At 35.6% G+C, this 25,619-nt stretch overlaps 1 protein-coding gene across 1 annotated transcript; it reads left to right on the plus strand.

Moving 5' to 3' along the window:
• Positions 1–991: 991 nt before the first annotated feature.
• On the plus strand, positions 992–10,395 carry LOC123645707 (ankyrin repeat domain-containing protein 26-like). Its single transcript, XM_045562141.1, has 5 exons — positions 992–1,053; positions 2,300–2,463; positions 9,613–9,646; positions 9,898–10,039; positions 10,304–10,395. Exons 2-5 carry the CDS (start codon positions 2,318–2,320, stop codon positions 10,393–10,395), a joined length of 414 nt encoding a protein of 137 aa, XP_045418097.1. The 5' UTR covers positions 992–1,053; positions 2,300–2,317.
• Positions 10,396–25,619: the final 15,224 nt, after the last annotated feature.

Here is a 25,619-nt window from a genome sequence, read left to right on the forward strand (position 1 = left end):
TCCTGAACTGCTGGCAATGCCCTCCTCACCAGTGCCTCTACTATAGGCAAATACCTACGCTCTTTCTGTCTCCTCTCCCTCTCTCTCTCTCTTGCTGCTGCCTGGCTCTCATACTTTCTTGCCCTCTGCTCCTTTCACCTGGCTCACCTCACCGGTTAAGGCTCAGCTCAGGCATGAAGTCTAGAAAATCTATCCGTGACACCTTTTATTTACAGTCTTTAAAACCCCACTGCCTAGCACTTAGCAGGAACTCAGCAAACGATTACTGAGCCAAATAGATAAAGACTGTTTATACAAAGATGATTCAAAAGATTGTCCCCTACAGTCTAGGAGCAAATGGGATACACAGGTCAAGAAATAATTTACAGTTCAGATGGAAAAGATACAGTAGAAAAATGGATGAAGTACTAAGGCAGCCCCAAGGAAGGAGATGCCTGTTTATCTGGGGGAAGATAGCAAAGAATCAAGGAAGACTTCACATAGTCTGGGTCTTAAAAGGTGAAAAGAAATTTGTCAGAATAGTAGAGGAAAAAATTTCTGATATAAGGAACAGGGTGTGCACTGATAAATGTGTAAATGATAACAGTAATTTTGGAAATCGTGAATAAGGTACTACTATGAATTAGAGAATAGTATCTGGTGTTACTTTATGTGTTTCTACTATTGATTTAAATTTTGTTTCATTTCTGACAGTTTTGTTCATTTATATTAGGTAGATGAATTTATTTGTGAATCTTTGAGGTATCTATATGCCTGGAACCTGGGTGACATATGGTGTCTCCCCAAGTGGTTTGTTGAAGTTTTGGATAATTAGAAGTATTTCTTAAAGAAGTATATATCCCACCAAAGATTAAGCTCCATTGAAACCCTTAAATTATAAAATAAAAATACATTTTATTTTTCTGCCTGTTTTGATAAAGACTATAGCTTTCATCTAACTGTTCTATGTTCATTTTAACTCAATATATGAATTTGTCAGCAGAACAAGATTTAAAAGTGACATCAGAGGAAAAGAAAAAAAGGCTTGAAGGGAATAAAAATAACCAGCCACAGGTATGTAAAAATTTAAATTTAAATTACTGTTTTAAAGTTGTTTTCTTTGCTTTAATAACATAGCACAGTCCCAATGACATTACCTTTCAGTCTAGCGTTTTAGAATCATTAGAACATAATTTAATATTTCATTTTAAACATATTTTAGCTAGTTATAAAACTTAAAATATATAGTAATTTGTAGCTAATCCTTACCCTTGGAATTGTGGCAAAAAATTTCTGGAAATTTCAGAATTATTATAACCTCCTTATGTGATAAAGGAGGTGACATCACATATTGACTTATGTTATTAAGTGATATAAATCATGAATCAATTTACAGTGATGGCCACTGACCTGGCTTCATGTTAAAGAAGTCATCATTCCCAGTGGTTCAAAGTTTACAGTTTTACATCGCCAGTCAATAATGCCTGGGTGAAAGGTTCGTTCTACGTCGTGGTCTCTGGTTGACCTCAGTGTCTGTGTCCAGGGAGAGAATGGGGTCAAAAAATCAACCCAACTGCCGATTAACAGAATCACGCCTTTCAGCATGGGACCTTTACTGTTAGGATACAAAGAATAACTTTATACATGATTTCAGTGGAGGAACTAAGTCAATATGATCAAAGTTTTTCATGCACTGCCTCACTAGCAAATCTAAACTTTCATTCTGTTCCTTGTTCTATGGCAAACTTTGGTTCCTATATTTCAGTGAGCACCTTCACTTTTTTCATGTCCCAGGATCCAAATAAAAAAACAAAAAGAATGATAAAAGGCAGTGGGGAAAGAATAGCTTAGTGCAGGAAGTGGAAAGCTTCCTTTCTGTTTCTGAAGCCCCACAATGTCACATCCTCTAAATCTGGCTGTTGAATGTAAAGTCCAGGTGGTAAAGACAGAAGCGGGCACATTTTGTGTCTTTGTCTTTTCATTTCTCTGTTTCTGCCTGTCAAACGGTGAAAATTCATATGAGATGGTGAAGAGTGGATGGCAATAAAAAGACAACATTAAGAAGGGCCCTTTTCAAGTTTCAGGGAATTCTATTTCACTCACTCAAACACAAATGGAGCAGGCCTTAGAAAAATTTCAGTGATAAAATTATAATAATTATCTCTTGTAATCATATAATTATATATAAAGTAACCATAAAATATTTTTGTGACTAAAATCAGGACAGACTGAGTCAAGCAATACAATTAATGAAAACAAAAAGTTCTGTTTATTGAATAAGTTAATAACAATTATTCTTAGTATCAAACTTTCATTAAAGGTTGAGAAAGAAAAGGAAATGCACAAAAGTGAGGAAAGGATGGTGTCAGAAAACCTACACGATGGTGCTGCTGCTGCTACTAACAATGAGGATGAAGCAACTCAAGCAAGAAAGAGTGGAAACACTGAAAATCAGCACCTTCCTAGCAAGGAAGAGTGTGATGGGTGAGCCTGCAACACTGTTCAGCACTCGATCATTGTTACCCTACCGTAAAACTAACTCTAGCTTGGGCTAATGGTGACATTTTATACTCTTCCTAGGGATATTCAGCCTTGCCTGGTAAACAGAAAAGTGCAAATTAACAAATGAGATTTTTTCCAATCATGCTGATATTTTATTAAAAGAATAATAACCAGTGTTGGCAATTGTGAGGAAAAGGCACTCTCCTGCACTGTTGTTAAATGAAATCGGTAAATCCTTTTTGAAGTGTAATTTAGTAGCATGTCTCAAAATTGCAAATATATGAGTCCTTTAACCTAACAGCTTCACTTCTTAGACTAGATCCTACAGGAAAACATGACTCATGTATACGCGCACACACACACACACACACATAGAGACACACATTAAGGACATTTATTGTATATTGTATATAATATACAATAGGCCTATATATAACTTATAGATATAAAATATATAACATATGTTAAGGATCTTTATATAAATATGTCACACATACACATACATATGTTAAGGATATTCGTTATACCATTGTCACATCAAAAATTTGGAGATAGTCTAAATGCCCATTAAGAAGGAAATGGTTAAATTGTGATACCCGTAAAATAATGTAGTATACAACCACTTAAAAAATGAGGTTAGGGTTAGATCTATAGTGTACTGATTATTTCACAGTTCAAGCATATTTAAAGCATTTAGGTTGATGACACATCTTAAGCACATTGTGTTAGAATTCTTGTAATATCAGCTGAGCTGCAAATGAAAGCTACATGCTACCTTAGCAATATACCTTCTTGCTAGCAAAATTGCTAGTTATTAAGTTTCTGCTTTTTGTTTTCAATCATGAGTGCTCAAATATTAGACTCTCAGATCAATCTGAATATTGACAAGGGATTGCACATGTGTATCTGTCAGTATTTGGAGGGAAACATTAAAATACATGAAAGGATCTTTGACCTATCAAACTGGGAGTTGACCAACGTTTTCTATAAAGAGCCAAATAGTCAATTTTTTAGGCTTTATGAACCATAGGGTCTCTGTTGTAGTAGTGCACAATCTGTCATAGACAATACATCAATAGGCATGGCTGTGGTCCAATAAAATTTTCCTTAGGAAGACAGGCAGTGGGCTGGATTTGACCCACAAGCACTAATTTGCTGAGCCCTGTGCTAAGAACCAATGTGCTGCTAATGCAGTGAATCTTCCTCTTCAGGGTACCCTGCATGCATGCCATTGTCCTTCCTTTTAAAAAAGAGTGTATTTCAGTATGCACCGCATCCTATTTTTCAACAACAACTTCATATTATGTAATTTGTAAAGATTCAGTTTACAAAGTAAGATTATTTTCTGCATTTTCCCCTTTTATTCCTGTTATAGAATCAATATTTTAATATGAGTAATTACTTTGTATATTTGATGAGTATACAGTATCCTAGAGTTAAGTGATTATTGTCAAGCAAGAAATACTACCCTTGAAACTGCCTTTATTCTTTCTGTGGTCTTTATTTATAAGCAAGAGCAAGATGACAATCAGCTTATATAACCAAGAAATGTGTGAGGGATCTTGTGGTTGTATAACTTTATGAATTTATTATTTGATACCTTGGTCTGGCATTTTAAAAAAATTCCATATGTATGTAATTATAAAAACCCTTAAAATGTTAAAATTTACTAAAAAAAATATAAGCATTGAGAATCACAGCTAAGCTGATAGAAGAAAAAGAAAGTAGGTCTTCTACAACCATGGCACGTGGGAATGATGCCCTTGAAAGAACTGCCTGTACTTCTGGACTCAAATTTCCTTTCCATTCACTCTTCAACTCACTCCAGTCATTTCACTCCCACCACTCCTACAAAATTGTTTTACTCAAGGTTACCACTGATTTTCACATTAATAAATCTAGACATAACTTCCTGGACCTTACTTGACTGAACCTGTGAGCAGTATTTGACCTAATGAGAGACTCTCTCCTCCATACCCCTGTCTTCTCTTGGCTTTCAGGATGTCAGCCACTCACCTGGGTTTCCTCCTGCCTCTGTAGTCCACCTGTCTTAGCCTGATGTGTGTGCTTCTCTTCATGCCCTACCTTCTACACATTGAAGTGTTCCAAGGCTCAGTCCTTGGTCTTCTTTCTCATGACTTTTACTGCCTTGGGTATGTTAACAGTTTCCAAACTTACATCCAGCCCAGATCTCCATTCTTAATTCCAGACCTGTATACCAAACTGCCTATGTGACATCGCTCTCTGGTTAGTTATTAGGTATCACAACTGTATCATGTCCAGATGGATCTACTCCTGGTCTTCCTCATGCCTACCCCTCCTGTAGTCTTTCCTACTTGCATTAATGCCAACTCTTCCAGTTGTTCTGCCAAAAACCTTGGTGTCACCCTTGACCTGTCTCTCTCTCTTACACTTGGCATCTAATCTGTCAGCAAATCTTGTTAGCACTACCTTGAAAATATATCTAGAAGCCAATCACATCTTCCCTGTCCAAGCCCCACCACCTGCTGTCTAGATGCGTGTAATAGACTGCTACTTGTTCTTCTTGCTTCCTTTTCTGTTTTAAATCCTCTTTCCATCAATTCTTAACCCAGTAGACCTATTAAAACATAAGTCAGATTATGTCCTTCCTCTGCTTAAACCCTTCTGATTGCCACTCATTTCACTCAGAGTATGTGCTGCTTGTTTTCCTAATACAGAAAAGGCAGTACATGATCTGACCTGTTCTCTCTCTGACTTAAGCCTCTATTTTTTCTATACCTTCCAGTCTGCTCCTGACACACTGAACTTCTCACTATTCCTTAAACACTCCAGGCAAAGCTCTGTACTTGGCAGTTCCTTCTGTCTGGAATATTTTTCCCTCCCATAGCCTCCTGGCTTGCGCCTTCCGTGCCTTCAGTGTTTTTCTCAATGGCCACTTTCTCAGCAGTGTTTTCTGGCCATCCTAATATTTGTACCCCGCCTCCCCTTCAACACATAAAAATTTCATTTTCCTGCTTTAATTTTTGTGCTCTAACATACTATATTTTTGCCAGTCTATTCCATTTATTGTTATTGTGTGTTTACTTCACTCTCATGAGTAGGATTTTCGTGTGTTCACTGCCATGCCCCAGTGCCTGGGAAAGGACCTAACATATAGTAAGCAGCTACTCAATAAATATTCATTCAGTGAGCAAATGGAGTTGCCCTGGGCGTATTGTTTTAAATATTAGACTAATTACATTTTTTAAAAAGTTTGGTATGGTTCATTGTGGCCATTTTACCTGGCAATTATATGCACTTTTTGGATTCTTTTGGCACTTCCTAATAAGCTGCATTCTCTGTATGTATATTTTTTCATTGAGGGAGAAAAACCCAATAACATGGCTATCACTATTCTTTTACTGGTAACTATGATAGTTATAATTATGGTAAGATGGATCAAAGGAATTGCAAACTTTGTATTTTACTAGCAAAAATGAAATATAATGGAGGTAAATCGAATGGATATAAAAAATTCTTTCTGAAGGATAATGAGCCTTCACTATCTGAAATAAAAAGACAAGGTTGGAATTTATTGCTTTCTCCAGTAAGAGAGCTATGTTGGTCAGGTACAGTGTCTTCTGACAGAGCAGCTGCTGCTCTTCTGGAATGTTCTTGGAAGAGAGGAGTTTCAGGCTGGGCCAACTTTCAGAAGCATAGGTGGGTTGACATCATCTGTAGCAGTGTGGTTATTTGAGTGAGACTCTCGTGGATTGGTTGGCACTCCAGACCTGTTCATTGGAGTGAGTTGTTCTGTGATTGGCTGTTTTTCAGAAGCAGTGATTGGTTGATGAGTGAGAACAGTGGTATTGATTGATTGACTCCATTTAAAACTGGTTCTAGGTGGCTAAGTTGTTACCATAGCTACAGGCCAGTCCTTTGTCAAGTTTGAGGCAACTTTAACCAGATGTTCTCCATTTGAAAGTTGCCTTCCATCAACTGTGTCCAAAAGGAAAAGTTTTTTCTTCTTCTGGAATTGTAGACTTATTTTTGAAGTTTGGATCAAGAGGAATTGCTTTACAATTACTCTCAGGAAGATCTCCCCTTTTTGTTTTAGGTGCTTAGTCTTAACCAAGAGAGTTATCTATTAATATCTATCTGTCTATACATTACAAATAACTGTTAGTTTTGTTTTTGTTTTTGGTATTTTTAGGTACTCCTGCTCAAATCCTAATGTAATAATCTCCAGTGGGAAATTTTAGTCTCTTTGTGAATTTATGTGGGTATATGATAGTGATATTCTTATGTGTGGGTTTACTCCATAAGAAAGTAATTGCGATTTACTGCTGATAAATCCAGCCTATTATACTGGCAGTAGAGAGTAGTGTTAAAAGCTACCCAATTATTTTATTTAAAAAAAATCAGAATTCATCAGAATATTACTATTTTTGAACTATATATAATGACATATAGGCATTCTAAAAGTAAGGTTTTTCCCGGCGACATAATTTCCCAATTTCTTCTTTCATGTTATATGTGCCTCATGCTATTTTTAAAACTTCATTTAAATGAAACATGGTCATATTTAAAAATGAAATCAAAAAAATAGTACATATCTAATTATTACTCCCATGCCTAAGAGTCATTGCTTGTGGGCTGTGAGCTCCAGCCTTTTAGTGTAGCATTCAAGTTTAGGGTAGCATTCCTCTGTTAGCATTCACTTCCATGTATTTTACACTTTTCAAGTTCCTAGGAGACATCTCAATGCTGTGGGCCTAATCTTGGTGCTCACGTGCTGTTCCCTAAGTAGAATGGTTTCTCCCACTTCTTGGTCTAGTGAGCCCCTCTTCTATTTTGCCTTTTCTGTGAAGCCTTCTTGGATAGAACTTTTCATAGATCAACTCTTACATATCACATTGTGTCATAATTGTAAGAGTATGTTTACCTGTTTTGAATGAGGGAGTATATATTTCCTTGTATGTTGCTGGTACTTCATAATTGTTTTTTGAATTCATAAATGAATTGAGATGGAGAGAGCTGGAATTTTATAAAACTTATCTTTTTATTCTTTGACAGCAGAATTATTAGAAAACATTGACTTCTTTTATGGACTTTTAAAAAGTAGTGGTCCTGCCTTGTACAAGAAGGAAGTCAAGAAAAATGAAAATGGAAAGTGGACCTCAACAGAATCTGTGATGATGCCAGTGTTTGAGAAGGCCAAATGACTAAGTGAAAGTGATGGTCTGCCACAAGTGAATGATGGCAGCAGTTTACGTGAAATAGATCAGGATGAACATTTCCTGTGAAGGAATGTTAGTAGTGATTACTTTTTCTGGAATAGAATAGTGTAGTCTGACAAAGCTAGAGAATACTGAGCTACATGAATGCTGCTGAATGATTGATTAAGACGGGGACAAGTGACTTGCACAAGGAGCAGTTTCAGTAAATGGTCACCATGGAACCCTGACTGTAGTGGAGGAGCGTAGACAGCTCTTGAGAGAACTTCTGCTGGGAAGGGCAATAGAGAAACGGGTGATAACTGAAGAATAATGTGGGGTTCAAGGAGTTTTTTTTTTATAATTTAAAAGCAAAGCTTTAGAGTATGTTTGTGTCATGTTGAGAATGATCCAGTAGACAAAGAAGTATTTATGAAATTTAATGTTTACATGTCTAAGCATTAGAAAACTTAATGCATTATCTTCTGAAGATTTAAACTATTTGTCTTTAGAACCTCTATTCTTGTATAGTCTTAGGGTAGGAAGTTCATTCGGAATTGGCTCACAAACGGAATATTCTAATGTAATTGGACGTGCTAATGATGACCTAAAAGTCAAGCTGTCATACATAAATTTTTAAAACATTATGTACTGATAAACATACAGACACTTAGGCCATAGTGAATAGAGTTTAAACACTCCTTGATGATTGTACATAGATTATTAATACCATATCTTTGCCAGTAACATGATGAATAGATATGATCTAGTAAGGTCCTTTAAAATATCAGGTGTTTCAGCTTAATAGTTGTTCAGATTCTGGGCTGAAGGGGAGGATTTTTTTCATGCATAATGGAAAAGCAAACTATTGACAGTTTGTCATGGATTATCATGTTTGGATTATAATGTTTGAAAGTAAAAAAAAAAAACATGTTTCCCTGTGCCAACACTGTCATTGACATGTTTGCTCAATGAGTATTTGTTGAATGCAGGAATAAACAGTTGAATAGATGAATTTCTTTAGAAAACTATATTTAATGTAGTAATTGTACTTAACTGTGTTTAAATTGAAAGTAGGTTTCCCAAATTTCCTAGGTATAAAGTGTATTTATTTTAAAAACTATTTATAGTGTTTAGAAATTATTATTTATCATTATATCCAGAAATGGAATGATAATACTGATTCATCTGCTATCATATCACTTAAGAACTCCTGAAAATAAATACTGTATTCACAGCATATGTTGAAACACATGCTTTGGAGCCAGAATTCTTGGGTCTGCTACCAACTAGCTGTATCAGCTTGGGCAAGTTACTTGGATTTTCTGTGCCTACATTCTTCCTTCATAAAATACTTAACATGTTACCTACCTCACTGAATTGGTTGAGGATTAAAATGAGTTTAGCACACTTAGAATAATGTACTCACTTAGAATAACACACTTAGAATAATACACTAGAATAATGCATATTATTTGCATAGTAAGTCCTCAGAAAGCTAACTAATATCATCATTAAATAGGGTTTCCTTCATATAAGGATGTAAGTAATACTTTGCAGGTAGGTTTTGATGCCAGTAAAAGCTTGTTTTTATTGAAAAGGACAATCACACACACAAAAATCCTGGTGTATTCCTATCAAATGATACCAGAAACATTATGTTTTACCTGTTGCTTTGACTGTCATAAAGTTTGATCTAAATTTAATTGTTATGATATTATTAATAGTAACTTTTCTTTGTCCATTAATGTTCTTCTTTCTGTTTATAGTTTAATCCGTCTTGTAGGGAATTATTGTATTTTACGTTACCTGGAAAAAAATACCTGTAAACATTGTTATTAAAAGAAACAAATTACAATAATAGAGATTTTATATAAAAACAATAGTTTTAGATATTCTTGGTGTTTTACATATTTACCATATGTCTGAAAGAAATTCTTCATTTTTATTTTAGGCCTGCAAAGAAAAGATCAAAGCAAAAGAACAAGGTATTGTAAAAATAAATTATCAAAAGTATCATTGTTAAAAAAGTTATAAAAGGTAAAGTAGAAAAATAGAGAATGTATTTTTGTAAAGACATTTACTTTGAAAAAGGAATTGAGAAGTAATAGCTGTTGACAAAGGTATCCGTTCTTTGAGGAAGTACCTGTGTTTGTGCTCAGATGAAAAGATGGCACTTTATTCAGTATATGCTATAAATATTTGGGACCATGTTGAAACAGTGTTATTTATTTGATAGGTCAAAGAAGAAGAAATGTATGATATGCATGACCTTGATGATTTCACTGAGCCGGTTTCAGCCTCAGAGGATGCTGGGTTTCCTTTCGCTAATTATGATAAATGTCTATTGCAAATTGAGCAACTGGGGAAGGATTGTGAAGGTAAGATCACTGCATAAATATAAGGCCTGTTTATGTATCCTACAGTAACGTCTGCACACATTGCTTAGCATGGCATCATAGAGCACTGATGTGTTATACTGATGTTCATCTCAGAAAGATGCTTTATGTTACAATAGAATGAGAACTAGTGTATATGGTACCCTCTCAGCCAAAGAGCTAGGATAACTGCACTCTGCTACTCTCAGTGTGAGGGCACTCCCAGTGTTTCTGTGACCCTGCTTCTCTCCTACGCCTTTACCCAAGGTCAGGTTATGGTTATCCCCCACTTGGAATACCGCAAGGACCCTAGAACTGTTTTTACTGCTACCCTACCTGCCAAAATCTTGGTCTCCTAAGCAACCATGATTATATATTTTAATAATTTGAGATGTCATCATGATACTCCCTTGCTTAAAACCCAGCTATCACTTCTCATTGCTATAAGGTTAAAGATCTCAGTCCTCTAGTGTTATCTGGCATCATTCCACATCCTTCTTTGTCTCTGTGTCCCAGCCACAGGCTTCAATGTCCGCTCCTGCAATAAGTAGCTCTAGTGAGGTATAACTGATGTACGACAAACTGCACATATATAAAATGTACAATTTGATAAGTTTGCCATAGGTCTCTTTACACATACAAAATCATCACCATCATCAAGATAATTAACATATCCATCCCCCCCAACAGTCTTTTCATACCCCTTTAAGAAGCTGGTATATTGTTTTTCCAAAGTCTTTGTACCATTTTCCATTCCTATCAGAGGTACATGGCAGTTCATTTGCTCTGTATCATCTATCACTAACTCTTAGTATTAGCATTTAAAAAAGTTTCTTACAATTGTGGTTTTTAATGTGCATCACCCTGATGAATAGTAATGATGAGCATCTTCCCACAGGCTTATTTGCCATCTGTATATCTTCTTTGGTGAACTGTCTTTTCAGATCTTTTGCCATTGAAAAAATTAGGTTGTTTGCTTTCTTATTGGTTGAGTTGTAAAAGTTCTTTATATAGTCTATATGCTATTCCTTTACTAGTTATGTTTTACACAAGGAAATTTTCCCAGTTCTGGCTTTACTTTTCATTCTCTTATTGTTATCTTTTGGATAGCAGAAGTTTTTAATTTTGATGAAGTCCAATTTTTCTGTTTATTCCAGTTTGGATTTGGCTTTTCATGTTATATCTATTAATAAGAAATCTTAGGTGCAGTGTGCACTGTCTGGGGGATGAACACGCTTGAAGCTCTGACTTGGGTTGGGCAAAGGCAATAGATGTAATGTAAACATTTGTACCTCTGTAATATGCTGAAATTAAAAAAAATAATAAAGTTAAAAAAGAATCTTTGCCTAGCACAAGGTCACAAAGATTTTTCTCCTATGCTTTTTTCTAGAAGTCATATAGTTTTAGGTCTTATATTTATAACTATGATCCATTTTGAGTTCATTTTTGTATATGGTGGGAAGGATGGGTTCAAGTTCATTTTATAGATATGGATATCCAGTTGTTCCATTGCCATATGTTGAAATGTCTACCTTTTCTTCGCTGCATTGCCATCTTGCTTTTGTCAAAAATAAGTCTGTTATGTACATATAGGTCTATTTTCAGACTCTCAGTTGTGTTCCATTGATTTTAAGATGGTCCTTGATTTATAATGGTGCTACATTCTGATAAATCCATTGTAAGTCCAAAATCCATGTAGTACCCCAAAAAACCTACCATAAAGTCGAAAGATGGTAAGTCAAACCACCGTAAATTGGGCACTGCCTGCATTTGACTTTCTTTATATGGGTTGAGCATCCCTAATCCAAACTCTGAAATACTCCTGGATTTGACAATTTTTGATGGCCAACATGACACCACAAGTGGAAAATTCCATACCTGACCTCATATATACCAATATCATTTCATGCACAGAATTATCAAAAGTATTGTATAAAATTGCCTTCAGGCTATGTGTATAAGGTACATATGAAACATAAATGTATTTTGTATTTAGACTTGGGTTGCATGCCCAAGATATCTTTTTATGTATGTGCAAATAATCCCAAATCTGAAATATCCAAAATTCAAAACACTTCTGGCTCCAACCATTATAGATACAAGATCCTCAATGTGTACCAGTATTGCACTGTTTTTATTATAGTTTTGTGATAATTGTTGCAATCAGCCCCCCAATTTTGTTCTTTTCTCACGGTTATTTAGGCTATTAGATCCTTTGCATTTCCACCTGAATTTTAGAATCAGCTTGTCAATGCAAAAGTATGCTAGCCAGCTGAAAAACTAGATTGGTATTGTGTTGAATCTGTAGGTTAATTTGTGGAGAATTGACATCTTAACAATAAGGAATGTTTCCACTCCTGAAAAACATGTATCTCTTCATTTATATAGGTCATATTTAATAGTCTCATAATATTTTTTAGTATTTTATCAGATTTATCTATATTTAATCTTTTGCTGAAGTAGATGATTTTTAAAAATTTCAATTTGATTGTTTATTGCTACTACATAGAAATACAATTGATTACTCTATGTTAATTTTGTATACTCCAACCTCTCTAAACTCCTCTTTAGTTCCACTAGGTTTTTCGGTAGATTGAGTCAGATTTTCTCTATAGACCAATGATTGACGACCCTTTTCTTTCTCAAACTACTCTCTTACTAAAGATAGTGAATATTTTAGAGCTGTGGCAAAATGGTCTCTGTTGCAGCCAATCAGCTGTGCCATTGAAGTATGAGAAAAGCCACGGACAATACATCAGTTAATGAACATGAATGAGTTCCAATAAAACTTTACTGAGAAAACCAAGAAAGTGGCCCACAGGGTGGAGATTACCCATCCCTATTAATAAAGGCAGTTTTGCTGCTTCTTCCTACATTCGATGCCTTTTATTTCTATTCTTGCCTGACTGCACTGGATAGAGTCTTGTTTCTCTGTTATTGTTTCATCTTTGATGCTGAGGAAAAGTAGTGAAGACAGACACTCCTTGGTTGTGCCTGATTTTATGGGGAAAGCATTCACTTTTCCACCATGGCACACAGTGGCCATAAGTTTATCACAGATGCTCTTTACCATGTTCCAGAAGTTCCTTTGTAGTCTTTGTTAGCTGAGAGTTTTATTTTTTTAATCAGAAATGAATGTTGATTTTTATCAAATACCTCTATATATTGAGATGATCATAACAGCTCTTCCCTTTTACTTTTTTAATATTGTGAATAACAGTGATTTTTGAATGTTAAACCAACCCTGCAATCCTAGGATAAAACCCATTTATTTATGATGTTTTATCCTTTTAATATATCACTGGATCCAATTTGCTAAAAGTTTGTTTAGAATTTTTAAAGACTTTTGTTTAAGAGCAGTTTTAGGTTCACAGCAAAATTGAAAGGAAGATACAGAGATTTTCCATATGCCTCTGTCCCAACACATGCATAGCCTCCCCCCATTATCAGTATCCCTCACCATAGTGGTACAGCTGTCACAATTACATGAACCCACATTGACACATCATGATCACCCGAAGTCCATAGTATACATTAGGGTTCCCTCTTGATGTTGTGCATTGTGCATTCTGTGGGTTTGGACAATGGTCATAATGTCATACAGAGTAATTTCACTGCACTAGAAATCCTCTGTGCTCTACCTGTTTATGCTTTTCTGCCCTTCCCAACAAATAATCTTTTTTATTATGGCCATAGTGTTGCCTTTTCCAGAATGTCATGTACTTGAAATAGGAATATGAAATATGAAGTATGTAGCCCTTTCAGATTGGCTTCATTCAGTTGCTAATACACATTTAAAGTTCCTTCATATCCCTTCATGGCTTGATAGTTAATGTCCTTTTAGTGGTGAGTAATATTCCATTGTACGGCTGTACCACAGTTTATTTGTTCATTCACCTGTTGGAAGATACCTTGGTTACTTGAAAATGTGGTTGAATTTTTATATCCATGCTCATGAGGAAGTTTTCCTTTTTTGGAATATCATTCTCTGATTTTGGTTCAGGGTAATTCTGGCATTAAAGAATGAGTTCACATGTATATAGACTTCCTGTTTAATGGGGGGGAAGACTTTTTGTAGAATTATCTTATTTCCTTCTAAAGTGTTTGGTAGAATTCACCACCATAGCTGTCTGGGCCTGAAGTTTTTTCTGTTTTCAACTACAACTTTGTGTTCTTTTGTAGATAGAGGGTAATTCAGGTAATCTATTCCTTCTTAAATGAGCTGTGGTCATTTTCATTTTTTGCGGAATTTGTTCATTTCATCTATGTGGTCAGGTGTATTCACATAAGCTTCATATTACCTTGTGTTTTTTAATATCTATAGAATCTGTAATAATGTCACATTACTCATTTCTGAAATTAGTCATTTGTATCTTCTCTTTTTCCTGATCAGCCTGGCTAAAGATTTATCACTTTTATTGATTCCATCAAAGTGTTTCCTTTTATTGATTTTCCCTATGGTTTTTCTGTTTTATTGGTTTCATCTTTCATGCTGTGGTCCATTCAGCCCACTGTAACAAAATAGCATAGATTGGATAGCTTATAAACAAGAGATGGATTTCTCACAGTTCTGGAGGCTGCAAAGTCCAAGATCAAGGCCCTGGCAGAATTGGTGTCTGGTCAGGGACGACTTCCTGGTTCACAGAGGCCATCTTTTTCTCTGTGTCTTCACATGGCAGAAGGGGTGAAGGAGCTCTCTGGCGTCTCTCATATAAGGTGACTAATCTCATTCATGAAGGTATGGCTCCCGTGACTTAATTACCTTTCAAAAGCCCCACCTCCTAGTATCATCACTTCTGCATTAGGTTTCAGTATATGACTTTGGGGCCAGAGACATAGACCTTTGGGTTATAGCAAATGTTTATTATTACCTTTCCTCTGCTTGCTTTGGGTTTAATTTGCTCTTCTTCATTCTAGTTCCTAAAGTCAACATTGAGGTCACTGATTTGAGACTCTTCTAATATACACATTCAGTGCTAAAATTTTTTTTATTGAAGTACTATTTATTTAAGTAGCTGCATTCCCCAAAGTCTGATATGTTGTATTTTCATTTTCATCAGTTCAAAATGTTGTCTCATCTCTCTTTTCATTACCACTTTGATCCAGGGTTATGTAGATGTGTGTTATTAAACTTGGTTTCCAAATAATTGAATATTTTTCAGAGATATTTTTGTCCTTGATTTTAATTTGATTGCTTTGTAGTCAGGGAACATACTTTGTGCAACTGAAAACGTTTGACTTACTCATTTCACTGAGATTTATTGTAAGGCCAAAATATTGTCTAAGTTGGTATGTGTTCCATGCATGCTTGAGAAGAACGCTGTTGTTCAAGTGTACTCTACTCTTGCTGATTTTCTTCCTCCTTGTTCTATCACTTATTGAGTAAGGGGTATTGAAATATCAGACTATACTTGTGAACTTGTCTATTGATAGTTTTATCAGTTTTTGCCTCATGTATTTTGAAGCTGTTATGTTATTAGGTGCATAAATATTTAGGACTGTTATGTCTTCGTGATTAATCTAACCTTTTCTCATTATGAAATTACCTTCTTTATTGCTGGTAATATTTTTGGGTATGAAATCTACTTTGATATAATATTAATATAGCCAACTCTGCTCAGCCTTCTTTGAGCATTAGCATGGCATATCTCCTTCCACCCTTTTAACCAATTGTATCTTTACCTTTAAAGTGCATTTCTTATGGGCAACCTGTGGTTGGGTCTTCCTTTCTTATCCAGTGTGACAATCTGCCTTTTAATTGATGTTTTTAGACCAATTTCATTTCTAATGTGATTGCTGATATAGTTTGGTTTGTCTGTCACCATGCTCTTTGATTTTTATTATTTTTCTTAGTCCCAGCTGTTCTTTGTTCCCCTTTTCTTCTTTTGCTGCTTTCTTTTAGATTAGTCAAGTAATTTTTAGGATTTTGTTTTACCTCTGTGTTTCTGCTTATTAGCTATAACTGTTTGTTTGTTGTCTTACGGATTTTTATACACATTTTTAACTTATCATGGTCTACCTTTAAATCATAAATAGTATAAGAAAATTACAATAGTATACTTTCACTTCTTTTCTACCAGCCAGATTTTTGCTAGACCTGTGGGATTACAGTTTTCATAAAGTTTACAATGGTTTTGACCATTTTTTCTTAAATTTTTTAAAATTTCCGCATACTACAGGGATACAAATGTTTAAGTTACATATATTGACTTGGCCCCACCTGAGTCAGAGCTACAAGCATGCCCATCCCACAGATGATGCATACTGCACCCCTTAGGTGTGAATATACCCATCCCCTCTCCCCCCCCACCCCCGCCACCTGCCCGCCACCCAATGAACTAGCTTCTTATATTATCCTGGATGAAGCTGGAGCCCTTTTTTTTGAGACAGAGTCTCACTCTGTTACCTGGGCTAGAGTGAGTGCCATGGCGTCAGCCTTGCTCACAGCAACCTCAAACTCCTGAGCTTAAATGACCCTCCTTCCTGCCTCAGCCTCCCGAGTAGCTGGGACTACAGGCATGAGCCACCATGCCTGGCTAATTTTTTCTATATATATTTTTAGCTGTCCAAATAATTTCTTTCTATTTTTAGTAGAGATGGGGGTCTCGCTCTTGCTCAGGCTGGTCTCAAACTCCTGAGCTCAAATGATCCGCCTGCCTCGGCCTCCCATAGTGCTGGGATTACAGGCGTGAGCCACCGCACCCGGCCCTGGAGCCCCTTTTTAATTTTTTTTCCTGTCTCTTATCCTCCCTCTTGTGGGACTTAAGTATTAGCTGCTTCAAGTTTTCTCATAGTTCACTGAGGTCTCATATTTGTGAATCTTTTCTTTTGTGATGTCTAATAGGTGCTTCCTTCCATCCCGTGTAGTTTTCATCTCTGACATTATAATTGGCATCTCTACAAGTACAATCTGGTTTTTAAACAATATCTTCCATACCTCTACTTACATGCTTGAGCTTCACTTTGGGATGCAGTTGAGTTACTTATAAACAGTTTGATTCCTTCCTGTCTTGCTTTTATGTTTTGGCCTAATTCCCCTCTCCTGAGTCAAGACCTTTCTGATTGTTCATTGTCCTGTGAAGTGTGAGTTTTTCCAACATGGCTCATGGGAATAGACACTCTTCCTGGCACTGTGTGAGCACCAGGCACAGTTTCCTCTAATTTTTTAGGACTTTTTTCCCTTGGTCTTGAGTAGTTTCCTAGCACCCATGTAGCGTTCATCACGCTCCTGCATGCCCAAGAGGGGATCTCTGCAGGTGTCCGTGGTTCTTTCCCTGTGCTGCTCTCTCCTCTCCCATGTTCTGTCCTGTGACCTCTGTCTGCCTTGGTTTTACTAGACTCTCACCTTCATCACCCCTACCTGGGGAGTCTGGTAGACTTGGCCTCACTTTTTCTTTCCTTGGGTCATGGGCTGGAGAGTCTGTCAAGGCAGGGAGCTAGGGTATTCATAAGGCTTCCTTCATTTGTTTCCAGTGGTCATAGTGTTCATTGCCTGAAGTCCTCTGTCCCGAAGATCATGTTTAATGTACTTTATCTTTTTGGTTTTGGTTGTTTGGTTTGGTTTTGGTTGGTGCCAGTAAGACGGTAACTCAGTACCTGTTAGTCTGTCTTGGCTAGAAGCAGATTGCAGTGGAGCTTCAGCACATGCTGTAGACCGGCTAGAATGCTCTCCTTCCTCCTGTGCTTAGCTGCTTCCTTGTCATCCTTCATTTCTCAGCGTAGCCTTCTCTTCCTCTGGGAAATCTTCCCTGGGCCCAGTATAGATCAGATTGTCTTGTGTGATCATGGAATTCTGTTTTCTCACAGCATCTATCTGAATTTTTACATCTGCCACTTTTTAAGTCTTTATTCTTTACTTATACTTTAAGCTAAATAAGAGCAGAGGTCTTGTCTCTTTTTATCTGCAGAGCTGAGTGTAATGTCTTTCACATTGTAGGCACTCAATATATATTCAGTGTATGAATGAGTGAATGTTAAAATATGCAGTCCTTTCTATCAGAAAAGTACTCAGATCTCTATCTTGTTTTCTCTCTGATACAGATTATGTTACCCAGTTAAAAATTCAAGATGCAGTTTTTTCATGTAAAAGATTACTAAAACAAAAACATAATTGGTGTTTACAGTTAAAATTAAGGAAATGAGAAATAATATTTGGGTACTACAACATGAGCTATCTGAAACCAGAGCAATAAATTCCCAGTTAGAGTATCAAAGAGTGAAATGGGAACAAGAACTCTGCAGTTTGAGGTATGACATCCTACTTTTCAAGAAATATTTGAACTATTTACGTCATACTAAAGGCACATAGAAGAATTTTTGTAATTGCTGACTTACCTTCTTGGATTTAACAGGGGAAAACACTTCTTAGTATTTGGGGTGTGAAAATCTTGCAAATAATATAACAAATTCTTAACTGTGAACACTTCTAATAATGAAATGCATATTCTTTTAAATCATTTTCAGGGCTATATGGATATATAGAAGTCAAGTCCACCATCTGCAGATTTCATTATTTATTTAATAGTATTGTGGGTTTTTAAATGTTTTTCTGTTATAATTAATGCTGAAAGTAACATCGTAAAAATCATTTTCTTACATTTCTAATTATTTACTTTGAATAAATCCTTCAATATAGAATAATTGGACTAAAGAACAAGAACTTTTTTAAAAAAGGTCTTTGATGCATATTTCTAAATTGTTCTCAAGGATGTTCATATTAAGTTACAATTCAACCAACAGAGTATGAAATGGTTATTTTTATCAAACCAGAATCCTTTTTTAGAAAATGTATACAGTTTTATTCTTAGTATCCATGGAATAAAAAGTAAAATGGAAAGTGATTTTTGGTGAATTTATTCAACATCTCTTCCTCATACACAGATAAAATTAATTCAAAGTTCTATGTTGAAAACATATTTTTCTTCATTCTTTAATTAAATATTAGATTCTGTCTTGTTCCAAAAGGGATCTTAAAATTGTTTATGAAATGCATAATAATCAACAAGATAAGTTGGAAGTGTTACCAACTAAAGACACATAAAAAGCATGGGGTAACAGATATGAGATTCCTTAGCTTAGTCTTGGATTATGGTAATCTGCAAATATATGTTATATAGAAAACATCTGAAAGTACTGTCTTATACTATAAATGATTTTTAAGGATACCTGCAATATTTCATGAAGGTGAAAATTTCTTTCTAGTGACATTATAAACCTGTGTATCAACTGTAACTTATTTTTATTTAGTTAACTCTAAATGGTCTGTCTTAATTGAGGAGTAATTTTGACTGTGTGTGGGGGAAAAAGGTAATTATTAACTTGTAACTTTTCTGAATAATTTCCAATAGCCTTTTACTTAATATTTATCAGAGTTACTAGTAACAGAAACTTACCAATTAGTAGCATGTTCTTTCATTGCTACCTTTCAAATATGTATGTCCTCTGGAAGAGACTGAAGTAAGGAATTACAAACCTGAGAACTAGCAAGGAAAAATATTCAAGAACATAGAAATTTTGTTAAGATAACAAACTAATACATGAAGAGCCAGGTCACAAAATGACCTTTTAGTTTTCTAACAAAACAAATTTCAAGATAATCATATTTAACTGCAGATTTACCTTAAAACAAGAAAAAGAGACGAGAAGCATTCTCTATACAGTTTATGAAGAAACGATGGAAAGGTTAAGTACAACAGAAGAGCAATGTGCAAAAGAAGTTGAAGAGAACCAAAAACTTACACTGAAAGTGAGAGCACTACATATAAAATTGAAGATTGCAGAAAATAATGTGGATGAGGTAAATTAATCTGGTAAAAATTTTCATATGTCTACTTTTATTTCATCTATATCACTTAAAATATTCCTTTGATTTAATATATACTATTTAGGCCTAAAGCTAACCAAAAATCTAATCTCATCTTAAAAATGAAGTATGATATTATTAGCTATAAGTATTTATTATAAATCTTGGCATCCAAGTAGTATCTTATTTCAGTACAAAGAACTTTTGAAAACATTAATATGCCACACTATTCTCACTTAGTGATAATTTATTGATAAGTATTTTCTTCCTAGTAAAATAGTTCAATGTATTTTTCCCTATTTCACATGTCCTACTGTTTTAAGCATTATGAAGAGGAAAGAAAAGTTATTGTAATGGCCAATAATATCATGATTTTCTGAGAAGAACCCTATAAATTGTATCTTATTTACCATTGGTGTTTTGAAACAAGATTCGTCTTTTGTATTTAGACATTTACACCATAGAAGGAACTGTGATTTGGTGGAAGAGCACTAGAAGTAGGGTCAGAAGACCTGGGGGAAGTCCTGCAGCTTGCTTATATTTTAACCTCTCCTTTCAGAGTTGTAATGAAATGAATTCATTGATGTATGTAGAAATGCTTACTACAATGCCTAGATTTATAATTTATCAATCAACATAATTCTTATAAGTGCCTATCAAAATGTTAAAAAAGTAGAATGTCTATATCATATTTTCAGGGAAAAGGAACTTAAAGACCTTTGGGAAATTTTATCTGTCCACATATATGCAGAGCTAAGGTTCCTACTATGGTGTGTGTGTAGATTAGACATCAGAGTGGAAACCCAAAGTTTTAACATAGTCAAACTTGTGAATCTTTTGTTTTATACCTTAGAGTTTGTTGTAATTCAGAGAAAAGCTTTTTCAGATTCTGAGATTCTTGAAAATTTCTCTAGTGGTTTCCTTTTTACTTTCATGTATTTGTTATCTTCAAATAAATTTTGAACTTTTGGGAATTTATGCTGTATAAGGTTTGAGGTTTTGATCCAACTTTTTCTCCACTTGGATTTCTACCTATGGTGACCTTTTATTGTACGCATGTACAGATTATTTTTTAATTTCAGAGGAAATCATGATATGTCATTTTATTGAGTGTTAGCTAAAAGTTTCCTTTGTTTTACTTAGATTCCTCATAGTCAGGAAAAAGACAAAGCTCTGTTGCATAAAATTTCCATGCTGGAAGAAGAAATTATAAGGCTAAGACTGGAAATAGACAGCATGAGAAATGACAACCAGAAAATGGAAAGGAAATATTCTGAGAACATTGCAACTGAAAAACAAAAGAGTGATGACCTTCAAAAGCGTGTGAACCAGTATGAGGAAACATTAAGAGAAATGATATCCGAGTATGATGGACAGCTTAGTGTTCTGAAGTCTGAGAACACAATGCTAAATGCTAAGCTGGAGAGTGCCAAACAGAATACGAAAAGCCTACAAGCTGAAGTTGAATCATGCCATTCAAGACTAGCTGCTGCTAGGCATGATCTTAAACAAAGTCAGTTCTCAAAAAATGAAGCAAACTTGCTTTCCAAAGAACAAAACATGAGCTTAAAGAAAAAAACAGTGAGTTAATGAAGGAATGCAGTCACTTAAAAGAAAGACTGCATCAGTGTGAAAATGGGAAAGAAGAAACACTAGTAAGTATCAAGAAAGATACATAATTTTCAAACTTCTTGAAAGAAAATACAAAGCAATATTTGGTTATGGCAAAATGTTGAATCTACTTAGATGTGAAAATATCTAGATTATCAATGTATTTGGTATACCGGGCTAGAAACATAACTTTTTTCCAGCAAATCAAAGTTAGAGATGAGAAATGCTTTACAGTGAGTAAAGACATGGTGTCACTTTTGAAACTTTAAGAGATTAACTTACAAATTGTTAATAGATACAGACTAATATTAATAATGTAGTCTTATACTGCTGAAATTATAATGTTAATGGTTCTATGTTATCATATTTTAAGACAGTGGTGAAGCCGTAAATGGAAATCCTAGTACTTAAAATGAGTATTTTGAAATTAAGATTCATATTTCTGCTTCCATCATTATAACTACATTGATCTTTTAAAATAATGATTCTCCTTAGAGAATTATTTGATTATTAAGAATAATTGGCATAAAACAAGACTATTAGGAAAAGAAAAAATTGTGTCTTAGAAGTTCCATCATATTCTTGAATTGTTCTTAAGTTACACAGTCTAATTTTTCAAATTTTAAATTGATTCTATTGTTCCTTGAACTATCAGATTACATGAATACTAACATAACAATTCAAATCTTTTTATAATTCAGATTCAATTCTCAGTTAATCATCCATTTAGGTGATATTGATGGTACATATTTTAACCTTCACCTTTTATTTTCACATATTTAAAATTGATCTCTGAATCATTCACTCAGAACTAAAGGAAACAAATATCCAGTAATTATTCATGTTATAGTTATTTTTAAAATTTATCCTTTTGGTTTGTTTTAGACCCAAGCAGCACCACAACAAGACTTAGAGGAGTTAAGAGAAACTCACATTGCTCCAGCAGTAAAGCAGCTCAGATGCACAACTCAAGAGCTGGGATCTGACCTCCCCGAAGAGAAAAATCAAGGACACTTTATGAGAAGCAGATTGGAGAGATATAAGCATCTCTACCTACAAGAAGTAGAACATAGAAAATCTGTGTCCAATAAGCTAAATAAGTAAGTCAAAACATAGAATCCTAGAAAATAAATTGAGCTCCTTAATTTGGCTTGAAAGTATAATTTTTAGTGAGACAGGTTTCATGAGATTAGTGGTACTGACTGGAAAAGATTCATAAAGTCAGTAAATTTAGAAAGGAGACTTTAGTTCTTATCGAGGGTTACAACCTGCAGGCTGGCTATCCGGGCAGGCTGGGAAGCAAGACAGGCACTTTGGAGGGAGGGAGGACTAAGACAAGCATTCACCCTGAGTGGATTGGCCAAGTATACATATTCAACATGGTACAGGAGGAGCTATGAATATTTATGAAGGAGACCCACATGCACGTGTATTAGGTTTACATGCATGTAACATACATCCAATGATCACTTTGGGATGTAGACTTAACATATGAATGCATTATAAATAGGTCCTATATGGGAAAATATGAAATGTAGGACCCAAGTCCATGCATGAGCTGTGCATCCTCAGGAGACTGTCCAGAACCAGTCCATGGCTGGCAGTCATTTATTGAAAAGAAACTCTTTGTGGTCTGGAATAGCCATCATGTCCAAACCATAAAAACAGGAGGAGGGTGGAGGGGAGGATGGAGTAAGCAGAGAAGTCTTCTGGGATTTTGTTCTTCTCAAGTCAGCCTTTGATAAAGTCTAGTAAAGATTAGCAAGGGGGAGGGGGGTAGAAGCAAATGGAATGTGGCCAGGCTCTCTCCTGTCCTGGCCAGGAGTTTAAAACATTGAGGTCATCTGCTCAAAGGTCTGTCTGCTAGTCTGCTGAAGTCGGGTAGGAGTTTTATTTCAGTCCTCAGCGGGAAGTGAAAGCTAACTAGACTATATAATTTTGTTTTTTTTTTTTTTTTTTTTTTTTGAGACAGAGTCTCGCTCTGTTGCCTGGGCTAGAGTGAGTGCCGTGGCATCAGCCTGGCTCACAGCAACCTCAGACTCCTGGGCTTAAGCGATCCTACTGCCTCAGCCTCCCGAGTAGCTGGGACTACAGGCATGAGCCACCATGCCCGGCTAATTTTTTGTATATATATTTTTAGTTGGCCAGATAATTTCTTTCTATCTTTAGTAGAGACGGGGTCTCACTCTTGCTCAGGCTGGTCTCGAACTCCTGACCTTGAGCAATCCACCCGCCTCGGCCTCCCAGAGCTAGGATTACAGGCGTGAGCCACCGCGCCCGGCCCCTAGACTATATAATTTTGAAAAATGATGTTAGTAAATGAACCTACCTTTAAAATGTTAGTCCAGGGCACTTTATGTCTCTCTGCCTTTTTTTGGTTTTATGTGGGGTTTTTCCCCCTTAGTATTCTCATGTAGCACCTGATCTGTTAGTCTTTCAGCTAAGTATTTTTGAAACTTTCTAATTTAGACAGTGATATTGATATAAAGTTTCTTGTCAGCATTCTCCAAAGTAAAAATATCAGTAAGCTCAACTATTAATATTTTTTGGAAGGTTACAACATAAACCAAAAGGGTCACGTACTACTACTACTCTGGCACACTCTGGCACTGACTGAATTCTTTCCTTGGCTGTGATCTTTGGTATTATCACTAGAGGGCGCCTTGAGCCAAACTATCCTCTACAGGTTTCCACTCTGTGTAAAGGCATACTTGTGAAATAGGAAATGATTAACATAAGGATGAAGGGAGTATGTAATTCACCAAGTGGTCAGACTAAGAGGGTGTGTGGAAGACAGAACGGACAGGTCCCTCTCTGATGCCTTGGTAACCATGTTAGGAGCTAATTGCCTTTTAGGCTTCATTAGTTCTTTTTGACGACCATCTCAGCTACCTCATTCTCCCCTAGAAGATGTTGCTCTGAATTATTCCTCAGTGCCAAATGCCAAATTTTTCCCAGATAATGTGTGAAATGTACAAGGGTGGTGAAAGCCAATGCTTGAAAATGTCTTTGAGGGATGGCTTTTTAAATTGCTAAACTCATTTACAAACCCAAGTATTTCTAGCTTTTTCTTGTTTTAATTTCTAAATCTATTTTAATGTTACAGATTTATTTCATTCATAAAAAGTATTTATCTTGGGTTCCTCTAAATAATAATATCCATATGTGGTTAAGTATTAGGATGTTCAAGGAACACAGCGTGATGTTTTGATATGTTTATTCATGTGAGATGGTTATTAGTGCCAAGCAAATTAACATATTCATAATCTCACATAGTAGCCCCTTAAATACAAATATATCTAATGGCATCCTCAAGAATCTGATAAGAAGAGCTATTGCAGAAGGCAGCAAGTGTTGCCTGTTAAGCCATACATCACTGATAGCCATTTCTCTCTCCTCCTCATTTTGTTTGAATTACTTGTTTGTTTGAAATCCCCCTAGAAATACACATACTGCTTTAGAACAATTTAAAAACTATAATTTTTGGAAGAAGATAGAGTAATGGTCAACAAACATACAAAAAATGCTCAACATTTCTAATCATCAGGGAAATACAAATCAAAACCACAATGAGATATCATTTATTTCCAGTGAGAATGGCCTTTATCAAAAGTCCCAAAACAATAAATGATGGCATGGATGCAGAGAGATAGGAACACTTATATGCTGCTGGTGGGACTCACAAACTAGTATAACCTCTTTGAAAAGCAATATGGAGATACCTCAAAGAGCTACAAGTAGAACTACCATTTGATCCAGAAATCCCATTGCTGGGCATCTATCCAAAGAAAAAAAAGACATTCTATAATAAAGACATCTGCACTGGAATGTTTATAGCAGCACAATTCACAATTGCAAAGATGTGGAAACAACCCAAGTGCCTATCAATACATGAGTGGATTAATAAAATGTGGCATATGTATACCATGGGGTTCTACTCAGCTGCAAAAAACAATGGTGATATAGCACCTCTTGTGTTATACTGGATAGAGCTGGAACCCATTCTACTAACTATCCCAAGAATGGAAAAACAAGCATCACATGTATTCACCATCAAATTGGTATTAACTGATCAACACTTAAGCACATATATAGTACTAACATTCACCGAGTGTCGGACAGATGGGAGGGGGGAGGAGGGGATGGGTATATACACATGTAATGGGTGCC

The sequence above is a fragment of the Lemur catta genome, chromosome 10 (genome assembly GCF_020740605.2).
Source record: "Lemur catta isolate mLemCat1 chromosome 10, mLemCat1.pri, whole genome shotgun sequence".
NCBI lineage: Eukaryota > Metazoa > Chordata > Mammalia > Primates > Lemuridae > Lemur > Lemur catta.

Coding starts and splice junctions, on each gene's coding strand:
- LOC123645707 (XM_045562141.1), top strand. CDS start 2,318: ATGCACAAAAGTGAGGAAAGGATGGTGTCAGAAAACCTACACGATGGT. Junction 9,647..9,897: donor GATCAAAGCAAAAGAACAAG/GTATTGTAAAAA, acceptor TTTATTTGATAG/GTCAAAGAAGAAGAAATGTA. Junction 10,040..10,303: donor ACTGGGGAAGGATTGTGAAG/GTAAGATCACTG, acceptor CCTTTACCCAAG/GTCAGGTTATGGTTATCCCC.